At 36.1% G+C, this 21,938-nt stretch overlaps 2 protein-coding genes across 6 annotated transcripts in view; both read right to left on the reverse strand.

Annotated features, from left to right (window-relative positions):
- LOC129355823 (paired box protein Pax-6-like) overlaps window positions 1–12,333 on the reverse strand; it is a 28,438-nt gene extending 16,105 nt beyond the window's left edge. Inside the window, exons 1-2 of one of the 2 annotated variants that reach the window (XM_055025436.1) lie at window positions 12,226–12,333; window positions 6,280–6,333 (exon numbers count right to left, since the gene is read on the reverse strand). In XM_055025436.1, the coding sequence (XP_054881411.1) occupies window positions 6,280–6,333; window positions 12,226–12,238 (67 nt within the window). In that variant the 5' untranslated portion in view covers window positions 12,239–12,333. The remainder of the gene's footprint in view (window positions 1–6,279; window positions 6,334–12,225) is intronic. The other variant, XM_055025437.1, reaches the window with a different exon arrangement.
- A 5,770-nt stretch (window positions 12,334–18,103) lies between these two features.
- Window positions 18,104–21,938, reverse strand: part of LOC129355818 (anoctamin-1-like) — a 34,358-nt gene continuing 30,523 nt past the window's right edge. For all 4 annotated transcript variants that reach the window (XM_055025428.1, XM_055025429.1, XM_055025431.1 and 1 more), the window contains 3 exons: window positions 20,431–20,615; window positions 19,611–19,716; window positions 18,104–18,730 (listed from right to left, as the gene is read on the reverse strand). In XM_055025428.1, coding sequence (XP_054881403.1) covers window positions 18,473–18,730; window positions 19,611–19,716; window positions 20,431–20,615 — 549 coding nt within the window. In that variant the 3' untranslated portion in view covers window positions 18,104–18,472. The remainder of the gene's footprint in view (window positions 18,731–19,610; window positions 19,717–20,430; window positions 20,616–21,938) is intronic.

Here is a 21,938-nt window from a genome sequence, read left to right on the forward strand (position 1 = left end):
GCACAACACTACTTCATTTACACCTTGTAAGAACCCATCAGCTAAAGGGTTCCTATATGGATTTTGGGGTTTTGGCAGAACTGTCCTGTGTGGTGATTGGCAGCGTCTCCCCGACTCGCTGTTCTGGCTTTGTAGAGCAAATAGGAAGGAGACAGGCAAAGTGAAAGGCAAGGAAAAGAAACTGAGCATGAAAGACCACAGCAAAGATGTATTCTTGGGAATGTAACTTTGCATTAGAGCTTATCTTGCATATCTCACATTAGTGCTTGATATAAAATGTTTTCCGGGGCTCATTGAGGATTTTGACACTTAACTACAAGGAGGGAATAACTAAGAAATTATGATATCAAGGGGTGAGAAAACTATAGCAGTGGGGTAAGTCAAAGCACACACACTGATCTTCTTGTGACACCACACCAGGAAAATGGCAGGGGTCCACAATCCAACACTGATTGGTACTCAATAGAAATAGCCCAGGTCAACAACAGATGGACAGAACTGATCCAAAATCTGTGAGGCAGTAGTCAGGATCCAGGTACATGCTGTGCGGATCAGAGCCAAAATCACAGAGACTGACAGTAGAGGCAGAGAGCAGGCAGAGGTGATGATCACATTCAAGAAAATGGAATGCTCTAAAGCTGTGAAAAGGATTACGACAGACAATCAACCACAGAGTGGTGCAGAGCAGCTATGTCATTTAGGCCTCTTATCTGTGACTCAACTCAACAAAATCTTTTATGCGATCATTTAATTTGTTCCTGTTCATTTGTGTTTGCTCAAAAAAGCTAGAAAAAACCTTTGAACATTGTGTTGATAAAGCGTAAAAGTGCTATGTCTCAGCAGGGGCACATAGTGCTGTGACACTGTTAAGCTAAGTAGATTTTCACTGAATCCATTGTCTGTTGCTTTTATGAGCTCAGTGGAAGGAAACATATTGCAGATTGATAAACCTCTCAGCAATGAATTACTAAATCATACAGTCAAAGTACACATACACACACCCACCAGCGCACGCACACACAACCAGAGAGGACAGTCTGATTTGGATGCAGTCCAGTACACATGCAAACCAAAAAGGGACGGAAGTGGTTCAGTAGGTAAGATGCTGGCTCCAGAGAGTAGGAACACTGCAGTCAATGAGTATGACAGACACTGAATATACTTCATAGACACATTACATAGTAATACAACATTTTATTTGAGTCACCATAAGGCCAAGTTATTACACTAATAGTATTAATAATAACAACAACAACAACAATACTACTAGTACTACTACTAATAATAATAATAATAATAGTAATGATAATAATAATAATAGATTTTATTTACAATGTCCTTTAAATCTTTGGATATTAAAGGGCAAAACCAAAAACAAAGCAAACAAGCGTAATTGATAATAGTAATAATAATAATAATAATAATAATAATAATAATAATAATAATAATAATAAATTAATTAAGAGATTAAAACTAATGCCTAAGAAATGAACCTGAAATTTTGCAGAAAAGAAATGTGTTAAGGCCTATTTTTAAAACAGTAAGTGGATTGTGGTTCCCTCAGTGTGTCATGGAGGGCATTCCATAGACGTGCAGCGACAGAAAGCCCTATCTGTTCAGCAGTGTTGTATAGTAACGAAGTAAAAATACTTCACTACTTTACTTAAGTATATTTTGGAGTACTTCATACTTTCCTCAAGTATGAAAATTTTTGATCACTTTCACTTTTACTTCACTGAATAGAGAAAAAAATTTACTGAAGTGATCTCCGGCCTTGGGAAGTCTTTTTTTTTTTTTTTTTTTTTTTTTGTGGGTTGTGCCCAAGTCATAAGAGAACCCCTTCACAGTTACAAAAAAGCAAGAGAGAGAAACGCAAGTGTTTTGACCCCACCTACTGATTGACTGCAACAAAGTCAGTAGCCTGCTTGCCTGGGCTTGTTCATCACCACCAATAGGATACACGTGTTTCGCTTTTTCCATTAAACACCAAGTTAACAAAAAAGCTCTCCCTCTTCAGACACCAAATAAGCTGGATTTCCCTCCCAATTCTTTTTTTTTCTTTTGCATAATGACCAGTTGTGTGCACCTATAGTTTGTGAAGTAATCGTAACAGCTTTTTTTTCTTCATGTTGGCCACATTTTTTGTACTGACTATTTATTTGTCTCATTTTCAGCACTGACCTTACTTAAAGGGAAAACTTAAGGGAAAACGTAAAAACTTTGTATTTTCTGTCCTGGAGGGTACACTAAGAAGTCGGTTCAGTTATAAAGCAGATAAAGTTAACCTTGTGGTTTAGGTAAAGCACCTAATTTTCTTAACTAAATGATGCCTGCAGGTATATATCTATTAGCAGGTTTAATTTTGCCTGCACTAAGTTGTGTACATTATTTTAAGTGTATTTGACAAGTTTACCAAAATATAAAAAATGTCATTCAAACTGCATTTGCTTTGTTTTACTTTATACTTATACTTTTCATTACAATACTTGAGTACATCCATTTTTACAGTAATTTTCATACTTAAGTACAAGACATTTCAGATACTTTAAGACTTTAACTCAAGTAACATTTCAGTCAGTGGCTTGAACTTTTACCAAAGTCATATTTTGGAGAGGTACCTATACTTTTACTAGACTCTGAGATTTCAGTATTTTATACAACACTGCTCTTCAGTTAGGTTTGAAGTTTGAAGAGAAGCTTTGAGTGGGTGGAGTGCTGTTGAAATTCTCGAGGTTGTGGTACTACTTTAGTAATATACAATATAACTATGCAACACTAACCAAATTTCACTAAACAAAAAAAAAAAGACATTCATCTCACATAGGCATAAAATCAGGTACATGTAAGAATAAGACACATGTACCAGCTTGTACAACATGCAGCTGAAAGAAGATGTATATATTTAATTTAAAACTTGTTTTATAAACACCTTTCCAACTATGTATTAAGATGTAACCACAATAAGAAGGACTGCATGAGAAGTTGGGTTCACTAACAAAACCAATCATTATTGTGGCACAAGTTAAAGACTACAAAAACTATGATTTGTTGTGGAAATTAAACTTGGATGACTGAATGGGATAAATAGTTAAACAGTCAGGAATGCTTGTTACCCACCTCCCAACACAGCATGAGTTTTCACGGCAATCTCATGTGGGAAGATGTATATCATATTAACTTGAGTCCACCATCTCAATCAACATGACACCACCTGTCAATTATTATCAGGGATTTGTCAGCAACTGACCAATCAGCGGTTGCAATTTGTCCCAAAGTACACACCCCTTAGTTGGAGGAATTGAACCTCTGACAACATTACTGGGATTTGTCATTGAGAATGTACTGCATTCGTACAGATTTTGAAGAAAATCATAGCTAGTCATGGACAAAACTTGTCATTGCGGAACATGCAATCTCAACAACCATTACCCAGAGCATTTAGAGGGTGGAATACAATTTATTATATTTCCAAAACCCAAACGTAGTCTGGAATAATCCAAGAGATGAATCAACTCACATTCAGTTGGATGAGACTGTGATCAACAGCAACTATCACATGTTCACCTGCATGAAGGCAATTGGCTGCACAAGATTTGGGCTTTAATTTTGATAACTTTGTTTCTAGCAAATAATATTACAGGTCTGATGTAGGACTTGTTGGAGAATTTTTCTGCCTGTTGTCTATGTCTCAGTTGGGTGAGACAAAGACTGATAAGATAAAAATTTAGTTGGCTGATAAGGTAAAAATTCCTCAAAAAGGTATTGTGTATCACTTTGACTTACACTACCTCTACCATTATAACACTGTTTGTTTGTCTGTCAGTTGTTTGTTCTATTTCTGCATGGGGGTGGAGCCGGCATCATGTTAATTGTGAAACATGCTGAGGGCAATACCATGAGGCGGGGATAATATCTTCAGGAGGCAAAGAGAAGCTGGTCAGATGGATGGAGCTAGGGTCAATACAGGGCAACGTTTGGATTTCCAGGGATTTGACTGGGTAAAGGTTTACATATCAGCAAGAAGCCAACCTTGAACATAAGACCAGAGTGACAAAGCATGTCAGGTATTCAAAATGCCCAGTCAATGTCCAGCCCTAAATCCAACTGGGAGGCTGTGACAGTGACAGTTGGATAGTTACAGATTCTCTTCATCCAAACTGACCAAAAGTAAAGCAGTCAGACAAATGATCAATGACAGACAACAACCACCCTTACTTAGATCCTTTTAAATGCTGCTAAAAAATAAGGTTTATAATCCTACAAACTTTAATATTGTACCAATTATGTCTTCCACAATTCAATTATAGGAACAGTGATATCTATTGTGGTAGCTGTTGTGACTATGAATATTTTTTTAATTTTCTGTCAAGCTGTCTTATATCTCTTGTGTGTTGAAAGGCCAGCAGTGCAACTACTTTCAACACACAGCAGTTCAACTGTAGAAATGTTAATCATGGTGTCATTTCTGAGAAACACACTGGGGCTCTCCTCTATTGACATTTAATTAATAGAAAGACATATGGAGTCAATTTGGCCCCAATCCTCTGTGAAACACAAACACTCACACACACAAAGCAGGCAGGCCCCTGGGAAAAGCTCAGGCTTTCCCTTCAAATCAACTCATTCACACTGCACCTGACTTCAATTAACTCCCACTGTAACAGGATTCTGTTGTTGTCAACAGAGCCGACTGAAACAACGGTCCAGATCCTCCATGGCAACGCAGACAGGTAACTGTTTCATTAATGTCAGGAAAACATAATTTTAGCTGTACCTTCCACCACTTTAAATACTGATTTCTTATGTATCCAGACTGTGATAGTTATTTGTTTGTATTAGAAAAGAAAGCCAAAACTCATAAGTTCTATCTAACCCTTAGTTTTTGCTAGGCTGGCGACTAATAGAAAGACTCCCATCCGGTGATCAGCTTATTTCGTTATTAAAGCTAGTTATAGCAGTGTTTCAACCTATTTATTTTGTTCAACTTTAGAACATGCAAATGTCCTGATTCTATAAGTGATTGAAACTTAGACTCAAAATTTTATTTATTCATAAAATCCACAAAAAATCTGTAAACAGCAAACATCCAAAAAGCAAATACCAATGCCCAGACAACTGAATTTGATTTAGTATTCTAAACTAATTTCAGCCTTTTTTCAGTAATGATAAGTAATAATATCAATGTGCACAAATTAAGAGAAAAGTGAGAAATAGTGAGATATTTATGTATCTGTTTGGTACTGACAGACTCAAACTCACATTTTAATCTAATCTGTTGTTTATCATTAATATTACTCAGGATGTAAGCTGTCACCAACAATTTTTTCTCGATTATCATCAGAGCTGATTTTTAGATTGTCCCATAAGAAAAATGTGAGTTCCCATCAAATCCACTACACAGAACCTCCCATGGAGAGGTTCTGTGTAGCAAAACTCATAGAATGTCACCAAGTCAGATCAAGTGCAGAGTTTAACTTTTATAAAAACCTGAACAAAACATTTTTAAAAAGACCAAGCAGCAGGACTATAGCAGATTAACAAACTTGGCTCTATCATCTCATCCCAGGTTTGGCTCATGTTTGCGTTTTGGATGTGTTTATATCACAAAGAACATTAAAGGCAGCTAATCATGTTACACCATACAGTGCCTTGCAAAAGTGTTCACCTTCCTCATCACTCCTGATTAATATGTTGAGACAGATTCCCATTATTTATTTATTTACTTTGATTATTTTTATTAACTTTATTTCTCTCTTTCATACTCTTTGAGACAATAAACAGCTTATGAACAGCAGTCCAATCTACCAACTGTACTAAAGTAAATTAGATTTTATCCACTTAAGATATTAGCAAGTGAATTGATGGGCTGGGGAGTTGAGGTTCAGATATTCCACAGGAGAATCTAGCTTTTCTGATTCCCCTGTGCTGAGGTTGACCTACTTAAATTAGGAATAATCAGTCTGACATTCAACTGAGAGGTGTAAGACAAAGGCAATAGCAGTACATTATAGCAATGGCAATTCATGCTTAAAGCAGTATAGAAGACCCAGAACTTGGGGCTTATCAAGAACAAATACAAATATAATAATAATAGATACATTTTCCTATGTACTGGATGTAGTTTAGGTTGAAACATACATGTAATCTGAACAAATTAAAGACACTTATGCAATTTGACTAACATTTAGGCACAGTCCTCCTAGAAGAATAAGGCTGCCTGGGCTAAAGCTGGGCAATGATAACATCCATATAGAAATATAAATTCAAGAATGCACTCACTGTTTTGCATCATGGAGGCAACACCAGTCTCCCAGCTCGGTTGACTTCTGTAATCTGTACAAACAAACACATTATATTTTACTGGGTTAAACACATTTGTGTGTAATAAAGTCCTCATTCAAAACACCTTAATTATGCAGAAAAGCAAAGCAGCATGAAAGAAATAAAGGTTTAAAGATTACTAATTATAGTTTTTCATTTGTTTACTGCAGGATAGAAGCCAAACGCCTGTGAAAAACTTAATATATCATAAATATTTCCTCATGCATTGTCACTTTATTCACAGTTTATACAGTGTGAGTCTATTAAGACTATCAGATGAGCAGCTAGTCCAATTATGGGTGTTGAAAATACATGCTCAGGATGAGGGATTGTTCATGCAGATGGAGTGAATGATGCAAGTCAGTAACTTGATCTAATCTGCTGGTTTTGCTTAGATAGAAAACAATTTGAATAAGAAGTTAACTGCATTTTTTTAAAAATAGGACTGATTGGAATATATGTAATTGACTTGGAATCTGTCTGTATGACGGGTTTGAATGTATTTATTTATTTATTTATTTATCTGTCCATTCATTTTCTAACACCTTTGTCCCTAATTGGGTTGGAAGGTGCTGGTGTCTATCTCCAGCTACGTTCTGGGTGAGAGGCGGGGTCACCCTGGACAGGTTGCCGGTCTGTCACAGGGCAACACAGAGACATACAGGACAAACACACACCTAGGGAGAATTTAGAAAGACCAATTAATCTGACAGTCATGTTTTTAGACTGTGGGAGGAAGTCGGAGTTCCCAGAGAGAACCCACCCATGCACAGGGAGAACATGCAAACTTTGTTTACAAATGCGCTTCTGGAAACACATCCGAGTTTTCTGAAAAAACACTTTATAAGAGCCAAAACTGTCATACAAGCAACCAACTGCGCTCCTCTGCAGCCTTACTTATTTATTTAGTTATTTTTGCTTTTTGTTGTTTTAATCTGCCTCAAAACATTAATTGCCACAGCATAAATAAAATGAATTGCATTAAACTGTACCAAACCACTGAAGAATCTCTAAATGAAGTTGATATTCTCAAATGCTACTGAAACCATTGCATTTTAGACAATTTCATCATCACAACTTTATGATGATGAAATTGGTGGACCCTTCATGGTCCACCAGATAGAAAAATCAAAGAAGGAATGGATAAGTGATATTGGTGTGGAATAACTTGTCTGACTTATTCAGAGTCCTAACCTCAACCCAACAGAATTTCTTAGATGCATCCAACATTAATGTCTGACTTTACAAATGCGCTTCTGAAACACACCCAAGTCTTCTGAAAAAACCTTTATAAGAGATGAAACTGTCATAGATGTGAAAGGGGGAAAACCTCATATTTAAAATTAAGAAAGGAATGTCACTCAAAAGTTCATATGTGTTTAACTGATGAAAGAAACGATCCCATGCCTTTACAGTTTTTATCAGAAAAACTAAATCTACTATTTGGTTGGATTATAACACAGGATGTGGAAGTCCAAACAGAACCATTATAAATATAATGTTACTTTAAAACTACAGATTGCAGTTGTGGACAGCATGTCTGTTTAGCAGCTGACTGCAGCTTTATGAGCTGAGCAGACAGCCTCACTAATTAATTGGCAATTATGAGCTTGTTAGGCTCCCAGAACTCTGTGCAGGGCAGAGTGATAACAAAGTAACATATTTTTTATGGTAAGCACCTGAAGACCAGTAGGTAATTTATCAAATGATAATTTGTATCTATACTTCAGTCTGTGTAAATCAAAATATCAAATAAACGTGATAAAAACAATCGTATAACTGTGATTGTAATCACTGCAGCTCATTCTGAACTCCATCTGTACAAAACAAACACATTATGTCTTAGAAACTGTTCCCTAAATTGATAAAACACTGGATGGTAGGAGATTTTTAAAAAATCATATATGAGTGACTGATATCAATTGAGCAATTTTACTTTCTCTTGATAGTCCTTCTTTAACAATATACAATCAACATAAATTGTTAGATTTGGATCAGTAAAATGATGTAGCAATTTGCATAGATTTAATCTTTGTGGATTTTAGTTAATACTACTGAACATAATTAATGCAAGTTTCACAGCTAACAGCAACTTAAGCAAGTTAAATTCCAATCTATTTTTAAATTGTATCATGAAGACTATCTCTAGTTTATTTAAAAGTACAAAATGAGTTTGTGTTTTACCAAATGCATTTTATTAACATAATATGTAGCTTACATGATATTCCAGCAAATGCAGCTTAGATGAGGGATATTCAGTGACAACTCCTCAGGCTGAAGAATCTGGGCTGGATAGCAGGTTTGACTTGATGCTCATGAGGCTGTAACTTCTCAAAACCTGTGTAGTGCTACTAACACCGAGCACTCAAAGCACTGATGCCACATTCACTCAGCCACATTCAAACATGCAGGTATTTACATACAGATCAGTTGGTATTTGGGCTTAAGTGCTTTGCTCAGAGGCACATCATCAAGTGGCAGAGAAAAAGCTGGAACCAGACCCACAACCTTCTGACTCTACTGACTAACGGACTAAGCATCACCACTTCAGCAACACCAAAAATTACTCAAATACAAGTTATTCATTTTTACTATGTTGATCATTTCATTCATGAACAAATAAGCCTCGTGGTTCTCTGCTGCAACAACTAAAGAACAAGAGAATATCTTTGGTCTGAACTAAGATCTTTGGTTAAATACAAATACAACCCCCCTCCTCACCCACCCACACACAAGCACACAGCACACATAAATAATTTACTTTATTTTCAATTTACCAGAATTTTATTGAGTTTCACCATTGCAGATTATTCCATTTCAAAACTAACACTTCACAATTAAATTCAAATAAAAATGTTGATACTGTTTAAAATGTATTTTTACAGTAACAGTATAATTCCAAGTTATTTTACTTAAAGGTGGTTTAAAAAAATAATACCTAGCCTGGAGTAAAGATGAAATTGAATTTAAATCTTTGACATTTGATGGACTGGAGTGCTCGAGTTGATAAATGAGCACTTTAGTTTTTTATTCATAAAGATAAAGTTGCCCATTTGAAAATGTGTCAAAAAATATTGTAAAAAGAGGATGCTCATGTAAATTTGATCAAATGTTACTTGCAGACTGGTGTTAACGTTCATTAACAGTTATTATACCATTTTGCCACATCGCCTCAAGTGACATTAGAAGACTTTAAAATGTGAAAGTTTTAGAATCTTCTTTACGTTTTCCATTCGTCGTCAGAAAAACAGGTTGCTGTTTGGGAGGAATGCTTCAGCAGAAATGAAGGGAGCACAAGGCACTTTTTCATTCTGCTGCATACAACCAGTTTTTTTTTTAATTTAGGGAGAAAAAAGTTTACGAAGAAAAGCCTCAAAGCGTCTCTTTATCTGAGGCTTCAGTCATTAACAACATAATGAAGGCGACGGAACTCCACAGAGGAGCAGGCCGGCAGCGGGGACCTTGTTCCCGCTGGAACACGGCGCTTTTCTCCCTGTGAAAGGGGGACAAAGAGGCGCAGGAGCGGACCCGCGGCTCGGCTCGGCTCGGCTCGGCTCGGTAAATAGCCTACGGCCGGTCGGCCTTTGTGCCTCGTTAGGAGCTGCGGCTCGTTTAAAGAGAGAAAGTGACACAAAACCGCAGTGGGGAGCCTAATTTCTGCAGTTCAACTAATGTAAAGGAGGTCATGGAGCACACCGATGATTATCTCAAAGTTTCTGTGAGCCGCGATCAGTTCGCTGAAAGGACGAGAGAAAAAAGACAAGATTGGTGAATAATAATAATAATAATAATAATAATAATAATAATAATAATAATAATAATAATAATAATAATAATAATAAAAACTTATTTACATTTTTAAAAGTATTTTATTGCCCCAAAGCAGACTTGTTATAACTGATTCATTAAAGTAATTTTATTTATTTATTTACTATTTTTATTTGGTTATTGTATTAAATAAATTTTTCTGTGCTCGTTATGAAAACCAAAATGAACATCAGGTTGCTTGATTCCACAGGAATGAAAAGATTGTGGGATAAATCCAAAACAGCTGTAAGTTTCAGATAATCAGAGTTTCTGTTACATCAAATCAGAATAAACATTATTAATAAACATTACAGCAAATATTCAAATTAAACAATTTGTAAGGTTTTTTTTAGCTACAAATGGCAGTGAACTTTTTTTTAATTCACCAAAGTAAGCAGCCGATTTTATCCTTTCGCACTTTGCATAGAAAGCGCGAAATGTTTCGAAATCAAGCAGTAAGCTAAAAATAAAACTGGCTGCTGGTCCAATGACAACTCTGAAAACGAAATAAATGTTAGTAAATAAGATTTTTAAAAAAACGAACAAATGAAAAAAGACTCCTAATTTTGCATAATTGCAATAAGTAATTATTACTTTCTGAAGGGCATCTTTTCAAGCCATTAACTTTAATGACCCGCTTATGTCTTTGAAAAAAATCTACTTTGATGTTCATTTAATCGCATCATTTAATCACACTGACGGAGAACAGATAACGGAGGTTTGAATCGACAGAATTGAGAACCTGCTATTACAGATTCAGCTGTTTCTTCATCAGCCAAACAGACCTCAGACACTGTTTCACCGCCTTTAGATTCATATTTATTTTTGTGCCCTGCTGATCACACAGTCACTTTAGAATGCTGCAGATGAACTTACTGTGTCAATAAAGACTTGTCTCGGAGCAGACTGCTTCTACTTGAAAGCGTTTCACTTCCTGGAGTCCAGATTGAGTCGGGCTTAAGTGAATAACTTGATGGGACGTTTTAATCTAGTGGATCTCCAGAGTGAGCAGCCGGTTCCTCAGACACAGATTCACTCCAGTAGAATTTGCGTGTGCACAGAGACCGCACTGATCTTCTAAAATCTGGAGGAACGGCTGGCTTCAGAAGAGCATACAGTTAAAGAAACATGATCAACTTGTGGTTAAAGCATTCAGTTAAAACCTGCAGGGAGGCTTTGCGCGTTTTTATTTCCATATATTAAGGAAAGCTCCAGAGTTGGGAGGATTTGTTGGGAATTCAAACGTCTCATTTCTAAACTAAGATTGAGTCGCTTAGTCGCTAGGAAAACAAAAGCAAATTTTACGAGCACAGTGACAGCTAAATGTTTATGTCAGACTGAAAAAATATACATCTTCTAAAGTACGTTACAAAAACAAATCCAGTAATTTTCTTATTAAAAACCTAAAACAGAGTAACAGTGGATGGTATCAGTGGATGATGTCTGATGCGTTTAACGCAGTTGGGTTCACGGTGCTTTAAATGCCATTACCTAATAATAATAAAGGGTTTTCCAAAATGTCCCTCTTTTCTTGAAGATTGCTAAATTTATTTGGTTATTTTGTTAGGTGAGTTTTTCATGCGCGGCTTGTCCCGTACACTGCAGATAACTCGGAGAGCAGCACCGACCCGGTTCGGTCCTGCATATAACGGCGGTCCGTTTACTGATGGATCTGAGGCCCGTTTCGGTAAAACTCGCCCCGTCAGACCGGCTCTGGCTGCAGCTCTGGACAACCGGGATGGTTGATGTCAAATCTGATTCTTCAGAAAATATTCATCAGTCTTCATCAGCGTCGAGATTTCCTCTTTTCTTTTCTTTACTTTCCTTTTCTTTTCTTTTCTTTTTCTTCCTTTCATTGATTCATTCTTTCTATCTTTTGCTTTCTTTCCTTCTATCTTTCTTCCTTGTTTTCTTTTGTATTTATTTTTTGCTATGCACAATCAAAATGAATAGATACGTATTTTTGGCTTTATTTCACGTTTCTAAACTCGACCAAGTCACTCTCCTGTGAAATTGAACATTTGAACTCCATGCTGATTGCAGACGTGATGGAGGGACTCCACAAAGACACAGACTAAGAACAGACGCGAAGCTTACCTTTCTGAGGCATGCTGCAGAGAAGTAAACTTTTGCTGCGCTCAGTATTTCAAAAGTTCCTTTCGTTTATTCTTTTCCTCCAATTAGTTTCTCCTTGACTGGAGAGACAAGTGCAGAAAGAGACAAAGTCGGTCCTCTGAGGAGGAGGGACAAGAAAAGGGAGTGAAGGACGGAGAGCAAGTGGGCGGGCTGAGGGGGCTGTACAGAGGAGCAGGATGGGAGTGGAGGGGCAGAGAACCGAGGGCTATGTCTGTGTGCACTGCAAAACATTCGAGCGACATTCACTTGTGTTTATTATCACAAAACTCGCTCAAATAAATTTAGCGAGTTATAGATTTTGAACTTAAATATGTAATTTTGTGAAAAATAAACCTTCAGGGGTAAGTTGTGATAACGTTTTGTTAATTTTGTCAAGCCTCCAAGAGTTGAATAAATTCCAGTTTTTAGGTTAGCACTTTAAAAGTTGAAAGGAGTTCCCAGGGTGCTTTGTGGAATGTTTCTGTATCCCGTGTTGCACTGTGAGTGAGTGCAACACGGGCTAATTCAAAATTGATGAAAGGATTTAGACAACTTGGCTCTTGTTGTTAAATCAACTTCATGAACTTTAATTTCTGAGTTAAACCAATTCAATTTTCTTGTTGACTTAAATTGCATTTTTAAGACAGCAGGTGGACTTTCATCTTCAAGTTAAATCACCTTCAATTTTTTTTGAAGTGTCCATACTTGTTTAGCTACTCTTTTTAGGAACATTTCTGCGATATTAACTAATCTACTGAATACCAATAGGCCTCATGGGGACCAAAGAGTAGTCCACATATGGTGGACCCCCTTGTTTAGAGTCAGGGGTAAAGTTTAGAGGTGAGGTAGAATTAAGTTGGAAGGGTTACAAGTAGACCAGTTATGGTTAGGTTTAGGGACAATGTCTGGGTTAGACATAAATACTGTTATTAAAATGAATGGATGTCAATGCAAAGTCCTGTTATGGGTAGAAATGCAAACTTGTGTGAAGGTGTATGTATGTGTGTACAATGTATTTATAAAACCTTGTGGGGAACAATTTCTGAACACATTGTGACATTGTTACTTGTAGGGACCAAAGTCTGTGCACCATAAGAAAATTGCTAGTTTTGGGTCAGATGAACAGAGGCAATGTAAGCTTTATTCAAGCTCCTTATTAATCCTTTATGCATTACCACTGGTTTGAGGATATATCTTCGAGCTGAGGGCAAGATTTGGCCCAAGACCATTTCTGAACACTTTCCAGACTCTGGAGGTGAATTGGGGACCACTGTCTGAGAGGCTATCAAGGGGAATGCAATGTAACTGGAAAACATGCCTGATAGTTGTTGTGCTGTTTCAAGAGATGAAGTGAGTTTTCTGAGAAGAATGAGGTGAAACACCTGAAAGAAACTACAATGGTAAGGATAAAGGTTAACCCTTGGATGTGGGCATATTAGTAATTAAATTTAAGGTAACCTCTTTAAGGAATAGCAAGAGGTTGAAGAAAACCACTGGGTGGCTGATGGTGAACATTGTTTCTGGCACAAATAGAACATAGAATAAAATATTCTTTTACGTTCTTTTAGGCCACCAGAACCTCTGTCTGATCAAAGGTACTTTGCTGTCCTCACTGATATTTATGAGTTTCAATAAGACAGCAAGCCAAACTCCAGCTCAATAAATCCTAATTGTAGTTTTGTGGATTTATTACACATTGTTGTCATTTTCAATACATGGTGAAACTGGAAATAAAGAGAAAATATGCTATTACCTATTTCTGAACATCATTATGTTCTCTGAGTAAACGCTAATGGTAACTTAATAGTAATGGATGTTAAATATAACTCACATCATGAAAACAATAACTAATTGTCTACAAAAGAATCATTCTGCAAGTAAACAGTAAATCTGAGTCACAGCTGAGTCTGAAAAAACTGAGTGAAACAGCACCATCTGCTGGTAGAAACAATTATGTTGCACAACAAATCTAGTATTTTTCACCTAACCTTATTAGGTCAATAGCTTACTTTTAGCACATAGTAAAAATAAATAAGTAAATAAATAAATAAATAAATAAATAAATAAATAAATAAATAAAGTTACATACATGTGTGGATTTTGCAGAAGTTGCATAAAGGTTCATTATTGTTCTATATATCAGAATGTACTTCTCTCTTTGGCCTGTGAATTCCATGCTCTGCACTTTCTATTCTATTGTAGTTTTTGCAGTATAAAAAATATATAAACAAAAAAAACGTTTTGAATTAATTTGAATAGAATGGGAGGCAGAACACTCACCTAACCTTATTCTAACTATAAACCTTCACACTCTGTCTGCTGACAAAAGAACAACTTCTGTAATTGCTCTCAACAACAATAATCCATATGTCATTAGTTTTCTGAAGCGTGAAAGTCCTTGAGGAGCACAATATCTCCCTCCTTGTTTCGTTCCACTTCTTCGGAGTTTGTAAAGTGGGGAGGTATTCCAGGTGCCGGCGGCACTGAAACTTGTTGCCGAAGGCCTGTACTTGTGTTCACTGTTTACTATTGAAGTCCTTGTCTGTGATTCTCCTTAGGGTGGAGAATCACAGGAGGCTTATGGGTCAATATTCTTCTGAGTTGTTGTAAAAGTTGGTGGGATCTCTTGTAGAGGTGTAACAAGATTGAAGCTACATTAGACCACTGGACCCTATATAGAAATACAAGTAGCAATTTAAACACTCTACAGGCATTGTTGATATCAGTATGAGTGATTACTAAAACAGGAACAGCTAGAAAAGGATTCTACAGCATTTATAAACAGGACCACCTGACTGACACATGACTTGTGGAAAAAGAATCATCACTGTCATGGACAGCAGATCACTGGCCCTGCCATTGCCGGTGCTGTCAGAGGTCTGCTGCATTTCTGTAAATGACGGGGGATTAATGCTGTGCTTTTCACTCATTTATAGTTGCTGAAAGCAAAGACAGCAGCCACTTGACCCCAGCTGACAAAAACACTTGTCAATACTACACTAGAGCTCCCCTTCCCTAACTCATTATAGATCTTCACTCCTCCTCCATATCTTCCTCTCTTTAACCTCGTGTTTTTCTATCTGCTTCTGTCGCCTCTACTGCAGCTTTTCCCTTCCAACTATTTCTTCAGGTCCAACTTCATCTATTTCTTGTTTTATTTCTTGCTCATCTCCTCTTTAGGTCTCACAACCACATGTTTGACACTGGCAGTTTGCAGGTAATTATAGGTAATCATCTAAACGGACAGTAATTACTTGGGGAGGGGGAGTGCATTTGCCTTCGATTTGTCTTTGCTATATTTTCAATTGATGCTTTGAATTTGACTTGCTTTGGACAGTCTTAATTTAGAAACACTGTACTTAATAGCTGTGCTCACGCTCACTCTCTGACTCTCTGTCATGCACACAGTGACCAGCTTTCAACCTTAAATTCTTTCTTGAACAATTTATTTATGTTAAGAGAAGCACAAGTTTGGAGCAGTAAAGCTTGAGTTTCTATCAAATAGCTTCACCCATTAAAACACCATCACACAAAGAACAGATTTAACTGTCCACTAGCGATACTACTATACCGTCAGAGGTAGTGGTGTGCACAGACGTTGGGTGCTCAAGAGCATTTATTACAGATTGTACATTATGTATTTTTACCTTGAGCAAATCAATAGGCATAGGTGTCTAATGTCGATTTTTAACCATTAAAAAATCAACTCAGAACAAAGGTGCATTTTTAATGCATTTTCAAAATTTTTATGACTAATAAAACAGCTAAATTATAATAGAAAAAGATAAAATATTACTCACAGTCAGCTTTTAAGCTGAGCTTTAAGTCAAATTTGAAATTTACTTTGCCCCTTTTCTGTTATTTTTATATTATGAGCTTCATGTATTTTTCTTGAGTACATCATTCTGTAATTTCATCACAAAATATCGTCTACACTACAAATCCTTATTGTGACCCGGGTGTAAATTCTAGTTTTCATTCCTCAGTTTCTCCAGTTCTTCCACTCTCTAAGAACTGGTGTTCTTCAAAAGCCTGAGTAACCACTAACTATTTTATAGCTTACCTCAACTACACCCAGAAAAAGAAAATATTTATAGTACAATGTACTTCTTGAGTGAACACAAGTGAATTATATGCGCTCACCAAAATGAACAAAGGATGCTTGAGCTCCTCTCCCCAGCTGTGTGTCTGTGAGCAGCAGTGGGTGCAGGCAATGCCTCCCTTTCATTGAATCAGCAAATGTGAGAGTCAGAGATTGGTTCCAAACTGCTGATCACTGTTGGGAAATCAATATGTTGTATGGGAAAATTTTTCTGAACGGTGGGTGAGGTCATGGCTCACATTGGTACCTCACTCACAGAAAGAGATCTGCTAGTGAAAATCTCAATCTAATCAAAATGCATTGTAAAACTGATTTTCTTTCTACTTCTGTGTGACTCAAGTGAAAGCGAGAAGACTGTGTGAATGTAGACCCTGGTGACTCCAGAATAATTGAAAATCCTGACAGGAGAGAGAAACTTATGAAGTAGCAATCATAAAAAGCTTCTCCAAAACCATGACACCATCCTACAACTACTACTATCTCCACTCACAAAGTTTGTGGCACTTAAAGTCACAACCTGACTTTTTTTTCACAAAGTCAGGTTGTGGAAAAAAATATACATATCAACATACCATCTTCACTTCTGAATAGAACATGGATTTCTGTAGAAACCTAAACTGTGTTTCCAGGAATGATGACCACTGCCAGAAGTGAAAATAGGGCTGGATTCTCCTTAATGTATATAATGTATATAATGTATATAAATACAAAAACATGAGCAATATTTTTACGTAGATATATCAACCTATGACTTTGTAGTTTTGCCATACAGAAATGATTAATTACAAAGTCAGTTCTAAATCAAATTCACATGAGTCAAATTCAAAGTGTTTTGGGGCCACTTTTCTTAACATCCTGTACCATTAACATGAACATTTTACCAAATGGCCACAATTTGGTAAAATGATATTCTTTTTTTTATTCTTGAGTAATTTTATGAATGGATACTTTTTAAGTGATATTATATGTATTTAGTTATTACTTATTCATGCATTTTGATTCTTATACATTTCTATTTAGATTTCTTAGATTAGTTTAATTCTTTCTTGGTTTATCCTTGTCCTCTGTAGCTTTTATCATGTCCTTATCATGTTTTTTATTCTAATCATACTCACCAGTAATCTTCACTAATGCCATTCATCAAACAATGTGGACAGGTTTTCAATAAAAATTTCACACACTTTTTAGATGAATCCTGACTACAAAACACATTAAATATTATTCAGTTTTGATCGCTCCCTCAAAACTTTTGTTTTTAAAATCAAATTTACAACTAAGTAACATGGGCAATTGTTTTATTTAAAAAAAAGAAAGAAAAAGCTTTAGATTTTGGTACATTTAAAATTTAGTGCATTTTCTGGCATGATCATCTGTAAATTCAACCTGGAGAGACTTAAACAACAAAAAAAAAGCATGAATGAATTAAAGTTTTGACCTTCAAATTCTGGCAGAAGACATGGCGCTGTGAATTGCAATAAGATGGATGGAACAAGGCAGAATAAATCAATGCTTCATCTTGTTAACAAATTGAGCGAGATATGGTCTGGCATCAGCCATGGAACAGTAAGCCACTGTTTATTTGATTTTGTGCTGAGATGAGCTCATCATATGACTTTGCTTGTCCAGATTGGAAAATGCACTGGGTTTCTGCCATTTGAAGTAATAAAGTGGCTAATCGATCTATAAAATTAAAACAATTACGCTGTCAAAAGCTGTAGTACCAACTACAAAGGCAAATCCATTTTAACACACACAAGATTAAACATGTCCTTATTTTATTATATTTGTTAATTTTATACAAATTGTAATATTTTCATGAGCATTAATAGATTTATTATTAATGCAAACGTTCTTATTTTACTATGCATGCACAGTTGAATACAAATACAATGAGCGACGAAAAGCTGAGGAAACTGACATTTTCTATCATAAAACTTTCTTAAATGCAGCACATGGAGAACAGCTTGCTTTTCTCAGACCTGATAGACAAGCTGCTCTTTTGGATGTTGGAATGTTTTAGACGTCAACAGAAACAGTGACTTCAGGACAACCTGAGTGAATGAAAAAATATACTATGTGCAAGCTTTGACTTGCTAAGACTGATTAATGAAGACATCCTTGCTAAGCTCAGAATTGTTTGGTGCCATTGGGTTGCTCTTTTGGGAACAGAGGGGCATTTGTGCTGTTGTTGTTGTTGTTACTTCTTCTGTAGGTTTCCTTGATGCTTGATGACCCCCCTCTCTCAAGTATATTGATCATTCCTTGTTCTTGTCTCATGAAGAGTTCAACCAGCAGAATTTTCTCCTTGTGGATCTGTTGGCTGATATCTTTGGGAATGTCCGGGATTAGCCAGTCAACAATGTCATTCATCAGCATCACAACATTCTGGCAAAGAATAATGAAATAATCAAGAATAATTAAAGTAATTAATTAAATCACCAAGTAAAGTATAAGAACAGACAAAGAGCAACCTGTGTAAAAAAATATATATATATTTTTTACATTTTGTGTAAAATAGTCAGTCAAACCAAACTAGCCATAATCAGAAAATGTAACTTTCCACTGAACCTAAACTAAACTATACTGTAAAAACTAATTAGTTCACCTTACTTGAAAAAATTATACAAACTAATTGCCTCAAAAAAAGCAAAGTAAGCTTAAGGTTAGTGAATAAGACAACTTCATTCATTTTAAGCAAGCAGAGCTAAATCAAGTAGTACAGCTAAGACATATTTTTAGTTAATATAAAGATCACAACATATAATTGACTAAACAGCATGTTCATAATCAGCATGTTTAACTAATCATTTAAACAAAACTAGAAGTCAAAAGCAGAAGTGCTCCAGGTCCTATAGAAGCAATGACATGGGTGAAGTAGATAAAAACAGGACCTAAAAACAACTTTTTTAAAGTCATGTTCAGATGTTAGAATTTATCATCTGAAACATTTAATGTGATTAAAAAAAAAAGCAAAAACATTTTTCACAGCACTGTAAAGTCACAGAAAAAAAAGAAAGTTTGCCTTTTAGTAGGAGGCTTTGGATCTTAGGACATAAACAATAATAACAGTGTGGAATCTGTGAGTTTATGTGCACATTTTATATCCATCCAATATTTCTACTGCTGACATTATTTTTTTTTAGATTTTGTATGTTATGATCTATTTTCTTAGGTGTCTGCAAATGACACATTTTAAAAATAAATATAAGCATCGTTCTGAAAAATATTTATAGAAAAGAAAAAACATTCTGCGATCTCTTGTTACCTGAAAAACAATGACAAAGGCAAGTCGTACAGCCAACACTGCCCAGAATTCTTTAGAGATCTCATATGGTGTTGGAGACCAGGGAGGCTCTCTATAATCCTTATACCTGTGAGACACAAATAGTAGCAGTAAGGTATAATCAGTGCAACTTACTGTTTAAACAACTGTTCCCTAATTCATTCACCTGTCAAAGATTTATGGAAGAGCAGTGATGAAAAAGCCACTGTTGGGAAAACTCAGATCAAGGCTGGACTGGAGTCTGCCTTGATCTGATTGGTGGATAAGTGCTTTGGTTCAATCCAAAATGTCAGTAAACCCCATACATGAACCTTTAAGAAACTAAAAGTGAGGTTTCTGCTTTTATGAAAATATCTATATTTGTAAAATTACTGGGAAAACAATAGTGTGCAGAGTAATTATGTTACATGTTTGTCTTACTTTGTGGATTAAAGCTACATTAGCTAAGTTCATTTTGCTAGTTCAGCAGTAATTACTACAGTACCACAAAAGTGGGTAGAGTACTCAAAAATTGTAATCAAATTATGGTGGTTATGTACCTATATTGTTCAAAAGTTAGATCGGAACGAGGTGGGAGCGAGTTCTAAGCTTGTGGCTTGTTTATTGTTGTCAAAGGAACTGCCTGCCAAGCTGACGGTCAGTTACAAAGTTCACAAAAGTGTGACATCAAATGACTGTTTAGTTATTCCTGAACTAACCAGTAGACACATCCTGAGAAATAGTTATTCAATTTCAGAAGAAAAAATAGTGAAAGGAATAGGTGGATGTAAACAGTGAAGACACAAACAAGACTGATGCTCACCTGCAAACTTCAATGGGATAGCCATAAGGCATTGGATCCATAGTTTCTTTGCCATGCTCAAAGTGACTGACATTAAAGTAGGACAGCGTATGGTTGACAAATCCATGCAAGGAGCCATCAGAGCTGTACATGTACTGGTAGACCATCCGAGGGATGAAGTCTGATGTGAAGGAGATGACAAATGCCTAGCAGAGGGGTGGAAGATCAAAATTTTGTCAGGCCAGGGAAATTTAATGTAATATGGCCTATGCTACTTCAGTTATCCATGGGCTATCAAATAAACTTTCCTTCAGTTCGATTCAGTTTTATTATATCATGCCAATTCACAGTAAATGCCTTGACACACTTTACAGAAAATAATTTCATCATACATAGATTCCAATTGAACCCAGTTATCAAACAGTACAATAAGCACAATTAATCAAAAAGTAATTGAAAACACTTCAAACAAAACCCAGGAGAGCATCGAGTCATTGACTTGCAGCATTCACTCCTCCTGGACAAGGCCGTAGAGACAGCAGTCTCTTCGTTTGTATTATTGACTTTAGAGCAATTTCTCATGCATGTAGTAAAGAAGAAAACCTCCATCGGCCATCACCAACTGAGAGTCATTTATAAATGTTACTTGAAAGCCATATAAACACACTGGAAACTAGATTTGACGTTACCCAATAGGATGAATTTTATTCTGCAAATCATACAATGACCCTGAGTCACTCAGCATCATCAGATAATAGCTTCCTCTTCTTCTTTCTGGCTGTTGACCCCATCCCAATCCTTGTCCTTCCATCACCAGAAATGTAACATTAGTTGTTCTTCAGCTTCATACACTATTTAGTTACTAGTTGATGGCTTATGAGATGCACCTTCTCTCTGTTTCAGAAAACTGGATGATCCTGGTTGATCTAATGCTTCACACATTTACCTTCATTAGAGAAACTCAGAATTCATTTGGGAGCAATTTACCAGTCCAGGACAGATTTAGAAAAAAAGTCTAAAAGAAATATCTAGATATATGATTAACATGTTATGACAACTTGTTGTTAAGGTCAAGACCTTTCAACAGAGACTCATACAATACATTTTGATCAACGTAATGAAAGAAACTGAAAGTGTAGGAAAAGGCAGAGAATGGTACATAGTAACTTAGATGACATTTGTAAGTTATTGAAAGGAGCAGGAAACTGTTTTTTGATATGCACAAGTGACAATTTGATTTGAAGATTGACTAAGTAGTTTTGAGAATTTCAGGTGTGTTCTGAGAAATGCACCAAAGCAACTGAGAAAATCTAGTAAATAACTGAATATTTGAATTTTCTCATTTATTAATGGCTGCATAAAATTCAGTTATTTGATAAGTCTAGAGTGATAAACAGTACAGAGATGCTAATCATGGCAGCATGGTCACCATGCACCAAAAATAAACACAAACCAAGCTGAAAGTTGTGCAATTCTGCTTGTTAGTTGATGGAACAGTCCATTCCATAACTGCTGGTGTAAAATGCTTA

This window comes from Poeciliopsis prolifica, unplaced genomic scaffold, assembly GCF_027474105.1.
Source record: "Poeciliopsis prolifica strain line A6 unplaced genomic scaffold, Auburn_PproV2 SCAFFOLD147, whole genome shotgun sequence".
Lineage (NCBI taxonomy): Eukaryota > Metazoa > Chordata > Actinopteri > Cyprinodontiformes > Poeciliidae > Poeciliopsis > Poeciliopsis prolifica.